This window comes from Ipomoea nil, unplaced genomic scaffold (genome assembly GCF_001879475.1).
Source record: "Ipomoea nil cultivar Tokyo-kokei standard unplaced genomic scaffold, Asagao_1.1 scaffold0382, whole genome shotgun sequence".
Classification (NCBI taxonomy): Eukaryota; Viridiplantae; Streptophyta; class Magnoliopsida; order Solanales; family Convolvulaceae; genus Ipomoea; species Ipomoea nil.
In genome coordinates this window covers 2,516,181-2,528,614 of record NW_017616810.1, presented here as the reverse complement: position 1 = coordinate 2,528,614, position 12,434 = coordinate 2,516,181, and the positions used below count along the sequence as shown (strand labels likewise).

The window sequence follows — 12,434 nt, the reverse complement described above, 5'->3', positions numbered from 1 at the left end:
ATTTTACAGGAGGAATGAGCTTGGCCATTAACGGGAAAAGGCTGACGTATCCAACATGAGGAACCAGTCTCAATACAGGCTTCTCTAAGACTTCCCTCAGAAGCTCTCTTTTTGGATTGTTGCTGCTTGCCCCGACTGTTTGCCACGATAACCGGACCTACAAAGTAGGATGATCATTCAGAATAAAACATATTCCCTTTGCTAACCCTAGTATATCCAGAGATATTGACAGAGACAACGAGGAAGTAGCCAAAGAAGTTCCAAAAAGATGGGGGCAGTAAGATTAGCACAACTCCATCAAATGTGGAAAATCATCAATATACAGTAGCAAACCTTCTCAGTGTGATTTCCATAATCAAAATAAGCTCCATAGGAACTATCAAAATGCATCTGCAAAGCAAAACAGAGGTAGATTTAACATGCATGTACTTCAAGATGATGCAGGTACTCTCTCTCTCTCTCTCTCTCTCTCTCTAATATACTGTTAAGCTGATATGTAAGATTAGAGGCTTTTACCTAGTGGGTGGAGGATAAAAATTATAGTAATAAACACCCCCTCTGTTGTGTTCCCGGGCAAAAGCACGTGTCAAGGGGCGAGGGAGGGGTGATTTGGTTGGCACTGGTTTGCCTATGGTGGAAGAGGCATTGGACAGCAGAAGTACAGAAAAGATAAAGAGGGTTTTATGGAGTTTCCTTCTCCTTGTTTTCTTATAAATTCTGGCTTAATTCATTAGCAACACAAACCTCTCTTCTTATAGCAGAGAGTTACACTTTCCTAAAGTTAACAAAAGGAAACTTAGACTAAATAAGCTAATATAGAAACTAACTAAACTGATCTAGAAAAAGGAAACAAAGACTAACTAAAACATAAAAGGAAAGGAGAATCATTAAAGCTCCTTACCATAATTATTTGCTATTTCTAAAGGAACTAAATCAATTCTAATAGTAAAGAACATATCATTACTCCCCTCTTGGACATCAAGCTTGCCCTCAAGCTTGAAATCAAGAAAAAATGGGAATGGATTAGTCTGGCGCCGGTGGGTAAAATGGCTCATCGTCCCCTTCGCCATTAAAGCCAAGCATGTATAGTTGTTGTTTGCAACGATGGCCCTTTACCCATGTTTCGTCACAATTATAGCACAGGCCTAGCTTTTGGCGCTCCATCATTTCTGTTGGGGAGAGTTTATGGAACCGAGGAGGGCGTGATTGTGGCTGTTGGTGCACTGTTATAGCGCAACTAGGTGGTGTCTGGGATGGGACAGGTTGCCGGGGAGGTGCATGGTGAAGCAGGAGGCCTTTACGAGCATAATCACGTGCTATGTTAATGGCCTCATCAAGAGAAACTGGCCGCATCCTTTCAACATCTATACGTAGAACCTCATCCAAGCCTGCAGTGAATAAACTTACTTGTTGGGAGTATAGGACGTTGTCCGCTCTAGCTAGGAGGGTCTGGAAATCATCTATGAAGTCCTCAAAGTCCCTGCTGTTCTGTTTGAGGTTCGCAAGTTCACCCAGGGGGTTGATGCTGCGAGGAGGTCCAAAGCGAAGATTACAAGCCTCTTTGAATTGCGCCCAAGAAAACTGTTGGCCATCCTGGAGGCGTTTTTTGAACCAGAGCTGCGCCACATCAAACATATAGTAGGCTGCTGTGGAGACTTTCTCATGGTCGCTGAGGGGGGATTTGTCAAAGAACAATTCACAGCGATGTAACCACACGAGTGGGTCTTCTATGCCTGAAAACTTCGGAAACTCAAGTCGGGTGACACGAGTGGATGGAGTGGGATCTGGTGGTGTTAGGACGGCAGTTTCTGGAGTGGCGTGGCTAGAGGTAGAGTGCGTGACAGCAGTGGAGGTCGTTGGGAGATGAGGGTTTGCGACAAAGGAGTTCACAACCGCCGTGAGGTGTGCAACGGCTTCAGACAAAGTTTGAACGGTAGCAGGTAATTCTTCCAGTTTTTGCACGGTGGCTGGCAGGTGTTCCAGTTTCTGCAGAGATAAGTGGATGTCCCGCATCTCGTCTTGGAGCTTCTTCAATTCGCCCATATTGACGGCCGGCAACGGAACCAAAATGTTGTGTTCCCGGGCAAAAGCACGTGTCAAGGGGCGAGGGAGGGGTGATTTGGTTGGCACTGGTTTGCCTATGGTGGAAGAGGCATTGGACAGCAGAAGTACAGAAAAGATAAAGAGGGTTTTATGGAGTTTCCTTCTCCTTGTTTTCTTATAAATTCTGGCTTAATTCATTAGCAACACAAACCTCTCTTCTTATAGCAGAGAGTTACACTTTCCTAAAGTTAACAAAAGGAAACTTAGACTAAATAAGCTAATATAGAAACTAACTAAACTGATCTAGAAAAAGGAAACAAAGACTAACTAAAACATAAAAGGAAAGGAGAATCATTAAAGCTCCTTACCATAATTATTTGCTATTTCTAAAGGAACTAAATCAATTCTAATAGTAAAGAACATATCACCCTCCCAGCCCCCCAGAGGGATATATAAATGCTAAAAGGAGAAAATAGAAAGTACTATCATACCTTGAACCAATGGATTTTCAAAGAAGGATTAATTGATTTGGGTTTTTTTGGTCCCAGGTTCACTTGGACGTGAGGAAGGGAATCAACAACTTTCACTGGAGTGAGGCTGGACCGGGCTCTTTGTAATATGGAGTGGATTATGCAACAACCAGGAACCAAAGTAACGCACCTAACTCGAGTGTGCTCGGACCACTCACCTCTCTTGATCGAAGTTGGAAGGAAAACAACGGCGAGTAAGAGGCCTAGGTTTCTCTTTCAAGCAGCTTGGACGAGACATGAGGAATTTATGAAAGTAACAGAGAGTTGCTGGAGTCGAGACAAGTCTATTATGGAAAATATAAATAGTATGCAGAATGGCTTCATGGATTGGAATAAAACAGTATTCGGGAATATTGAAAATCGAAAACGAAAGCTGATATCAAGATTAGACGGTATTCAAAGAGCCATGGGCCGCCAACCTTCGAATGGGCTCATCAAATTGGAAAAGAAGTTGAGATTGGAATTGGAAGACACCCTCCACCAAGAAGAGATAAAATGGTTCCAAAAATCAAAAGAGGACTGGATTCAGTCCGGGGATCGGAACACTCACTTTTATCATGCAGCAACAAAGGTTAGACAGACAAGGAATAAGGTACATGGCCTCAAGAATGGAAATGATGAGTGGGTTCACGATACAGAGGAAATTCTAGCGTTGATCCAGAATTACTACAAGTCCTTGTACTCTCGGGAGGATAGGGAGCACAATTTGGAAGATTGTATTAGCAGGTTTCCAGCTATTGATGAGAGGAAATGGGAAAGAATTAATTCCAGTGTAACGAAGGAGGAAGTAAAGAATGCCCTTATGGAGATGGCCCCGTTAAAGGCACCGGGCCCAGATGGCCTCCATGCGATGTTTTACCAACAATCTTGGAATATTGTGGGAGATAACCTTTTCAGTTTGGTGGAAGACTTTTTCAGCAGGGGTACGCTTCCGGATGGGCTCAATGAAACCAACTTGGTCCTTATTCCAAAAGTCCAAAACCCGGAAAGAGTAACTCAGCTAAGGCCAATAAGCCTTTGCAATGTAGCCTACAAGCTCATTACAAAAGTTATGGCAAATAGGCTAAAAATCATTATGCAGGATCTTATCAGCCCGTGCCAGAGTAGCTTTGTCCCCAAGAGGCAAATTACGGACAACATTGTGGTCTATCAAGAGATTCTCCATACCAGTCGCACCAAAAGGAGCCAACCGAGGATCATGATTCTCAAAATTGACCTCGAAAAGGCTTACGATAGATTGGATTGGGGTTTTATAAGTTCCACTCTAAAGAAGGCAGGCCTCAATAGCGCTTGGGTCAGGAATATCATGAATTGTGTTGAAACGGCAGGGATGTCAATTCTATGGGAAGGTGAGAAACTGGACAGATTCAAACCTGAGAGAGGAGTTAGGCAAGGAGATTCCATATCTCCCTACCTTTTTGTCCTTTGCATTGAAAGGCTCGGGCATATCATCACGGAGGCGGTTAATCAAGGGCGTTGGAAAGGGGTTAAAGCCTCAACAAATGGACCAACTATATCCCATCTGTTCTTTGCAGATGATATGGTTCTTTTTGCAGAAGCTGAGGAAAGTCAAATAAGAACAATCATGGATTGCCTCGACAGGTTTTGCAGTTTCTCTGGCCAGAAAATTAATAAATTAAAGTCGAATATATATTTTTCTACTAATGTTTGCAGGGAAAGAGCGAGTTGCTTAGCAAATATAGCTGGAATCCCGGAGACTGCAGACTTAGGAAGATACCTTGGAGTCCCGTCCCTCCACGGAAGGATTACGAAAGATCATTGTAAGAGCATAATGGATAGAGTCCAAAATAAATTGGAAGGATGGAAAACGCGCTTCTTGAGTCTCGCAGGGAGACAAGTCTTAGCGCAATCAGTTCTCAATGCTATCCCCTCCTATGCTATGCAAACAATACTCCTTCCCAAAGGAGTATGCGACACGATAGACAAGAGGACGAGAACTTTTCTTTGGGGAGGTGATGCCACTAAGAGGAAGACGAGTCTAGTCAACTGGAACACGGTTACGCTACCTAAGGACGAAGGAGGCTTGGGAATTAAATCAATGAGAAGCATGAATCTCTCTCTCCTAGCCAAGCTTGGTTGGCGGATATTGAAGGAAGGAGATAGCACTTGGGCCAGTGTCATTGCATGCAAGTACATGAGGAAGGGGACTCAAATAGAAAATATGAAACGCAAACGCAATGATTCTAACTTATGGAAAGGGATTTGCGCTGCCACCCCCTTACTAAAAAAAGGCATTCGGAAAATAGTAAGGAACGGCAAGGAGACGCGTTTCTGGACTGATCGCTGGATAGGAAGGGAGGCTCTAAGAAAAAGCATTATAGGGCCCCTCAACAAGGATGCTGAGGATTTAAGGGTGGCGGATGTCTGGGAAGAAGGGAGAACGTGGAGCTGGGAAAATATTGATGTTGGAATTAACCAAGACGCACGTAATGCGATTGCGGCGAAGGTTATCCTAAATGATGAGAATAAGAAAGACATTGTAGGATGGGGCCTGGAAGATAACAATTTCTTCTCGACGAAGACAGCTTATAGGATTCTAAACTCTGATCATGGTAATACAGAGTCGAAGGGGTGGACGGCGGTCTGGAGCCTCAGAGTCCCTAATAAAATTAGATCTTTCATTTGGTTGACAAAACAAGGGAGAATCATGTGCAACTTGGAGAGATACAAACGTGGTTTCACAGGGAATGAACGATGCAGCCTCTGCGGGGCAGAAAGAGAGGACGTCGACCACACCGTCAGAAAGTGTCCGGCAGCGGTGGCAGTCTGGGAGAGGAGCAATGTGGTGGACAACTCAGGTATGTTCTTCTCAATGGATTTTGATACGTGGTTGACTCACAACCTTGCAGGTACTTGTGGCGATATGAAGCGCAAGAAGAGAAGTGCAAAATTCGCCATCACTGCTTGGTGGATATGGAGATGGAGGAATAACTGCATTTTCAATGGAGTGGAGATAGATATCAACGAAAAGATGATGACACTTCACAGACAAGTCGAGGACATTGAAAAGGTACTTTATAGAAGCTTGGAACCAGGAAGCAAACAAAGAAGCGAGGTGGGACGCAGCCAACCTTGGAAACCACCGGCAACAGGCTGGATCAAATTAAATGTTGATGGATGCAGTGGAAAGCAAAACAGAGCTGCATGTGGAGGAGTACTTAGGAACGAAGATGCTGAGTTTCTAGGTGCCTTCTCCAAGCAGATTGGTGCTTGCAGTGCCATGGAAGCTGAGTTTTGGGGAATACATGTTGGAATGGAAAGAGCATGGGAGATGGGATTCCGAAAGATGGTCATAGAGTCTGACTGTGCGAAGGCAATTTCCATCCTCAACAACTTCAACGATTATGAAGGTCCGGCTGCTAACCTCATCGAGAAATGCAGAGAGGCACAGAGGAGAAGTTGGGAGGTTACGTTCATTCATGCACCACGAGAGAAAAACAAGGTGGCCGATACTTTGGCTAAGAAAGCTTATGAGCATGATGAAACCATCCGTTGGTTTGAGCACCCCCCTGGAGCAATTCTTGAAGCTTTAAGAGAAGATGAACTTGGCCTTTTGGGTGGCATGACTATTGTGAGGATTAGTTATTAATCCTGGATGTATTCCTCTTCCTTTAGAAAAAAAAAAAAAAGAAAGTACTATCATACCTTATTAAGAAGTTCAAAGTCTGAAAGCAGTTCTGCTGTTGACCTGTACTCCTGCAAAAGTTCATTATATGACTTAATGAGTTACAATCATGAATTCTCTAGACTTTTATTTTTTCAAATATTTTTTACCTGGTGTTCACTTTCACTTTTGAGAAGCTTTGATATGGAATGCATGCAATCTGCTGCAAGAAACATCCAGCATCTTAGGTCCAGATGGCGTTCTTCTTCATCTGGGTGAGAAGCACGTGGATAGTCATCTAATCCAGAAGACAGGGTCTGAATATGCCAGTAGAAAAAGGAAAAGGGAATAACAATTGGTCATTGTCAAAAATGAAGCCTTACAAAATACAAATGCATCTCAATTAAAGGAAACTTTGGGGAGAATGGGGAAAGGAGGAGTACTTGTGCATGTAGATTACCATCAATGAGGAATAAAGCTAACATTCAAAAAAGGGAATTTCAGTTCATTCTGATAAATACAGGTATGGGTTGTGGATTAAAACCTTTGGATTTAGCTCACGAGTAGTAATGTTGTCTCTACCATGCCAGAAGTAACTGCTGAAATCCTTTCCTGTGATTAAAAAGTATTTTCATGTGGTGAATGTAATGCACTTGTGGACATATAGTCTCATAGAAAGCCCTAAAGTACTCTACAGTTGACAATTTAGTGTCTCTAGGTATTAGAGGCGTAACAGAATGATTTATTGAAAAGCAAACTTACCAGATTGTGTGGTGTTGAACCAATTAAACCATGTTTCAAGGCGAATTAATGCTCGATCTAAGAAGATAGAAATGTCTCTCCTTTCAGCAGCATCAAACTTATTTTTCTTAATGCCACAAATCAGGTCTGCAGGAGAGAATTTACATACTGTTCAAACAATTTCTAATTTCCAATACTATACAATTGTTCAAAAGTTACACATGACAAAATAACCACTTTCACTAAAAGAAACTTATCCAGAATGACAAAATAAAAGACTAGAGGGACGAATTACCCCGTAAGACCAGAAACAAGGTTGGAGGATTTCCATTACTTGGATGTTGAGGAACAAATTCTTGAGGGACCTTACTGAAAAAAAAAAAAAAAAAAAAAAAAAAAAAAGGTGAATGTATGTATGCATGCATGCAAACTCAAAAGCATCTCAGAAGACGGTATTGCCCTTACTTTACAGCTTCAGCTCCTAAAATTTGCTCACGTGGAATCCATCCATCAATATTCATCAGATCCAACCAATGCCCAATAATATCCAAGCTAATATATGTATCCCAGTGCCTAATTATGTCAGCAGAACAGAATAACAATCAGGTTTGGCAAAGATCTCTGCAAAAATTTCTAGAGCATGCACACATGACGAATATACTCACCAAATTATTAATTGATGAAAACCTTCATCCCATAAAAATCCCCTTGGAAAGAAGGGTCTACTGGGAACTGCTGTATATAACTCAGCAGGCCAGTATAAAAGAAAGTTGTCACCCGTGTCAAGCTGCATGAGTCAATAACAAGCTATGACTTTGATGGCTATTCAAATAAGAAGAATCAACAATATAATATTCGAAACTCACAGCCATTTATAATACCAAAACCATTACACAAAAGCCATGCTAGTGATAAAACCTTGACCAAAAGCAACTTGGTATAAACTTTTAGGGTAGATTTTCTTATATTATCACTCAGGGACAGGACAAAGTTTGCAGGTTCAGTATTGCAAGGTTGATTGGGTGAAGTAAGAAACTAACCACAAGAAATTAAACATTCATAATTTTTCTGATAGTTTAGAAATATTGGTGTTCGGCTTTCATTTTCTGGTGCCTCAAGCCATATTAAACCATTGTAAGTCTTTTGTGGTACACTCTTGGTGTCTTTAACTAATTACTTGTCAATAGAGAACCTGTTCTGAATGCTGAGAAACCTTTGTTAAAATCAACAATAAGAACAAATGTGGGGGGTTTTGGGATAAAAGCTGGGACTATTGCACAGCTGAAGCTAAATGAAAGCAGACACTCTCGTAGCAGACCATTGAGCAAAAGAACATGGCTCTCATTGGGAGAGCACAATCCCGATTTTTACTTGCAGAGAGATTGATATCTTACTTTAGAGGCTTTCGGAAGCGAAATCTTTGATTGACCATAGAAATAGCCAATTCCACCCAATGTGCTTGCAAGAGCATCCCTACCCACGGTCACAGAACCAGAATCAAGCTGACCAAAAAGAAAACTAACAATGAAAGCCTCACCATAGAACTGTAACATATTGTGTAAAACATGCAAGTGCACTTTCTAAAGACCACCAAAAAATGGTTTCTCATTTCACACATGTACACCGCATGATGTACATTTGACTACATTTAAAAACACAAAAATAGATGTGCATTCATCCATTTATTATCAGCATAATGCAAGGTAAGATCACATAAACATACAGCAGATCTATTGATGGAAGTACCTGGCACAAACTCGGAAACAGATTAATTCAAAAGAGTTAAAATTGTGTTAGGTCTGAAACATGCAGATCTAAACTTTGTCATTTACCTATCTCCTTTCTAATTCAGTTAAGCACATATTTATTTAGTTAAATCATTCCTGAAATAGTAGTACTAAATCACCAGAAGAGATCAGATGTTAAATTTAAAAACGAAAGCATAAAACTTAACAAACTTAGTAATTAACTTCTAATTCACATAAATTATAATGTGCGTGTCAGGAAGGCTAAAGAAAAATAATTATTAAGAAGCTTTAGGGTGAGAAACTTGAAAAGATATGTACAGAAATCCTCCTACTCAAATTCGTGGAATAACATCTACTTGTTATTTTTTTATATTTTAGTCCATCTTACAAACTTAAAAAGGCATGAGACATAGACAGGGGGCTTCCTATTTATAGTAACATGCAATATAATATTCAAATATATTTCACAAGTAGGCTTAAAACCAAAAAAGGCATGTAGCTACGTAAATAGAAATCTTAATATCAAAGTCAAATGGAATAACAACCATGTTCACATTTGGTATTGAGCTGGAGTTTCTTGGCAGAGCCAATTATATGAAGAGGTAAATGGAATTGCACTCCGAACTATACACTAATCTGAATATGAACATGATGAAAGGAAACATCTTGTGCATAGATACCTGGTCAGATAGATTATAGCATCTTTTGAACTTGCCATCAAATTCCTTCTGCTTCTCATTTAGTAGACTGGAGAGTGAGGCACCTGGAATAATGCAGATGACTTCAATTTCAGGAATAACTGAATGATGTTATAAGCACCGACACTGAGAGTACAAGATATATATTACATTTCAGAAAACAATAAGTTTGTCACCAAACAAACAATAATAACTTTGTGCTATATATATGTGAAACACACCTGCGAGATTGGTAAGACGCTCTTCAACTCTTGAATCTTGTAATCCAGTTCCAGAAACAAAAACAATATCAGCTTTGAAAGAAATCCTAGCAGAGATCTACATATAAACATAGAATTGTTTTAAGGATAAGCAAGAAGCAGATTCAAAATTACATCTAGTTCAAAAACAGTCATACTACACAATCATAGAGTGAACTAGTCGGTGATATGTACCTGGAAAACTAAAATATTTGAAGAGTCATCCAATGTATCTGAAAGCTCCAAGCGACCAAAGTTTCTTGCCTAATGAAGATAGTATATGGACAAGCATAAGAACATGATATTGAAAATATATACCCTAATGCGAAAACACTAAGCAATTCATACTTTGACTCCCAGATCTGCTTGGACAAGGTCAGATAAATTGTGAATGTGAGGTGTCTTGAAACCAGAATAATGCATATCAAAATTATCCTGCAAATAAAAATATAAAATTCCAATTAACAGCTCTAAACTAGAAAATCAGGATCAGCATGAAATGAATCCACTCACTTCAACACCATTCTTGATGTTATATGTGAAGGAAGCAAAAGAAACATTAATGGGTAACAAGAACCTCATTACATGAAAGTCTCATACTCTCATTGCAGGAATGCTAAGCTTTCAGGAACAATGGAAGTCATTGCAGATCATGAAATACTTTAGAGCCAGCCTCAACCAGGAGTATAAAGCAATTGTGCTAGTTTACATATATTTCATGGTTGCCTAGTCTAATATAATAATTCAAGTAAATCAAAATCCTTCGTATTCCACAATATTCTAAATTTTTTGTTTGATACAATACATCAATACCTCTGATTTTATATGGAGCTGCCAACCCCCAACATCACTATGAGATCCTAACGCTATGGCAGAATCATGATTGCTGCCTATGGCTCCTCCACCCAATGTTAGAGCATTTCCACCTTCATCAGCCATATAAAAAAAGAGGTGCATGTTCTTTAACATTTCCTCATCAACTACAGATCTGTGAACAAATCACATTTTCAAATACATTGAATAGCATAAAACTATCAACAAGATATCAAATCCATTAACATTTTGAAGGAAAGAAAAATCCTCTAATAATGCTGAAGGAGAAAACTACTGGAAAGCTATGGTACTCAAAACCAAAATTGTGGGCGATTCATTTTAGTGAGACAAGCAAGGGCCTAAAGTAAAATCTTCAGAGATTTTTGTAAAAAAAAGGTTTTAAAAATGAAAAAGAAGGAAGGGGGTTAAGAGAAGGGAAATGCAGATACGGACTATACAGTGGCTCCATAGCAAATAGGTAATATATCATATGCAGAATCAACTTGCATATTGCTGGAGTAAAAGGCACATCAAGTTGTAAAGATAAGCACAGACAATTCAGCAAACTTTTGAGCAACTTTTATTAAAAGAAGGTATTTGCATTCAGAGTTTAAAAAGGAAAAGAACACAAGAGAAGGGTAAGGAGAAGTACTCATCAACTTGTGCCTCAATTCGAGTTACCCAGTCTCCACCATACCCACTTCCAATTGCCTTAGACTTCAAAAAACTTGTTGTCAATGTCATTGTTTGGTCAACTAAAAGTTGGTGTCCATAGTCTCGTCCATTATGGTGTGTCCAACCATACGTTTTCAGATCATCTGAATCTTGGCAAACATGGCGCATGAAAAACCTTCCATCCTTTGCACCAATCCACATTAAACCAAAAACTACAGATTGTGGAGTCCTGCAAATGGAAACAACGGGCATTTTGTTCATTAAAATTCTTCTTCACCAATGAAAAATCATATAATTCCCTATAAGTTAAGGCTTACCACTCCCCATCTGATAGAAACTGAAGCATTCTACAAACAATATAAATTATTTCACTTGGAAGCTCATTTGCATTATATATCCAAATTGTACCCATTCAGTTGATCAGTTATAACTAGCTCAAGCTAAAAGCAATGCATTATGCCTTCTTCTACTTACTCAAATACTAACACTAATCTCCTTTGCTCTACGGAAGTATTTTAACTTTTACAAGGATAAATAAAAACAATGTTCATTTATTCTAAAGAGCAAAACACACTTTTTTAAAATGAACTTTGAGTAATAAAAATAATTACCTTGCACGTATACCAAAATAAACTTGAGGCCTGTAAGTTCCCCAATACAAGCTTTCTTTATGTTCTCCTTGAAACTGCAGCAATTACAACTCTCAAATCACAAGATGTCCACCGAGTTCAAAAACTCGCAATTCAAAAAGCACAATGAAAAGAGTGTACTTGAACACAAATCTAGACGAATAAGAAAGCATCACCATCGGAAGATCCGTGAGTTTTGGAGCGGGAAGTGGAGTGATAACCCGGGGAATTTGAGGAACTTCAGCCGGATTGACAAGGCGGTAAATGACAATCAATGCGATCGAGAAGGAAATAACACCAAAACCTAAGAGGAATTTGAGGTTCACATTGAGGATGCGAATTGAGCTTTGCTCCCTGCCTCTCCTTCGGACTTTCGGATTAGGTGTCGCGCTACGGACTTCGCGATCGTCATCATCTTCCGACGCCGGCTTCGCCCTGCTCCGAGCTGTTCTTCGAGAATTTCCGGTCATGTTGGTGTGCTGTGGTCTAAGGACCGGTCTGTAACATCAGTGTTGATAGTGAAGAAGACTGAGGAAGTAAACGGAGAGGGAGAAGAAGTGTAAATTGCAGACATGGTCCTTCAACTATAACAAGTTTACTACTTTGACTGTTAACTCTTAATTTCATTAAATAATATTTTCGATTAGAATTAATTTCACTTTTGGTCCCACGACTTTTAAAGTTTTATCACTT

The 12,434-nt window shown here is 39.8% G+C and overlaps 2 protein-coding genes across 3 annotated transcripts in view; both read right to left on the bottom strand.

The window, feature by feature from the left end:
* Positions 1–12,314, bottom strand: part of LOC109172062 (mannosyl-oligosaccharide glucosidase GCS1) — a 13,530-nt gene extending 1,216 nt beyond the window's left edge. The window contains exons 1-18 of one of the 2 annotated variants that reach the window (XM_019321222.1): positions 11,918–12,314; positions 11,724–11,797; positions 11,090–11,341; positions 10,438–10,612; positions 9,973–10,059; positions 9,820–9,888; positions 9,607–9,703; positions 9,368–9,450; positions 8,334–8,441; positions 7,605–7,726; positions 7,405–7,512; positions 7,235–7,308; positions 6,961–7,086; positions 6,743–6,810; positions 6,369–6,515; positions 6,240–6,290; positions 334–390; positions 8–157 (exon numbers count right to left, since the gene is read on the bottom strand). In XM_019321222.1, coding sequence (XP_019176767.1) covers positions 8–157; positions 334–390; positions 6,240–6,290; positions 6,369–6,515; positions 6,743–6,810; positions 6,961–7,086; positions 7,235–7,308; positions 7,405–7,512; positions 7,605–7,726; positions 8,334–8,441; positions 9,368–9,450; positions 9,607–9,703; positions 9,820–9,888; positions 9,973–10,059; positions 10,438–10,612; positions 11,090–11,341; positions 11,724–11,797; positions 11,918–12,211 — 2,142 coding nt within the window. In that variant the 5' untranslated portion in view covers positions 12,212–12,314. The remainder of the gene's footprint in view (positions 1–7; positions 158–333; positions 391–6,239; positions 6,291–6,368; positions 6,516–6,742; positions 6,811–6,960; positions 7,087–7,234; positions 7,309–7,404; positions 7,513–7,604; positions 7,727–8,333; positions 8,442–9,367; positions 9,451–9,606; positions 9,704–9,819; positions 9,889–9,972; positions 10,060–10,437; positions 10,613–11,089; positions 11,342–11,723; positions 11,798–11,917) is intronic. The other variant, XM_019321223.1, reaches the window with a different exon arrangement.
* Positions 931–2,400, bottom strand: LOC109172063. The gene is made up of 2 exons (XM_019321224.1): positions 2,307–2,400; positions 931–2,203 (listed from the first exon to the last, which is right to left on the bottom strand). Exon 2 carries the CDS (start codon positions 2,041–2,043, stop codon positions 1,024–1,026), a length of 1,020 nt encoding a protein of 339 aa, XP_019176769.1. The 5' UTR covers positions 2,044–2,203; positions 2,307–2,400; the 3' UTR covers positions 931–1,023.
* Positions 12,315–12,434: the final 120 nt, after the last annotated feature.

What these genes read in the sequence shown, in the direction of transcription:
- LOC109172063 (XM_019321224.1), bottom strand. Translation starts at nt 2,043, where the DNA reads ATGGGCGAATTGAAGAAGCTCCAAGACGAGATGCGGGACATCCACTTA.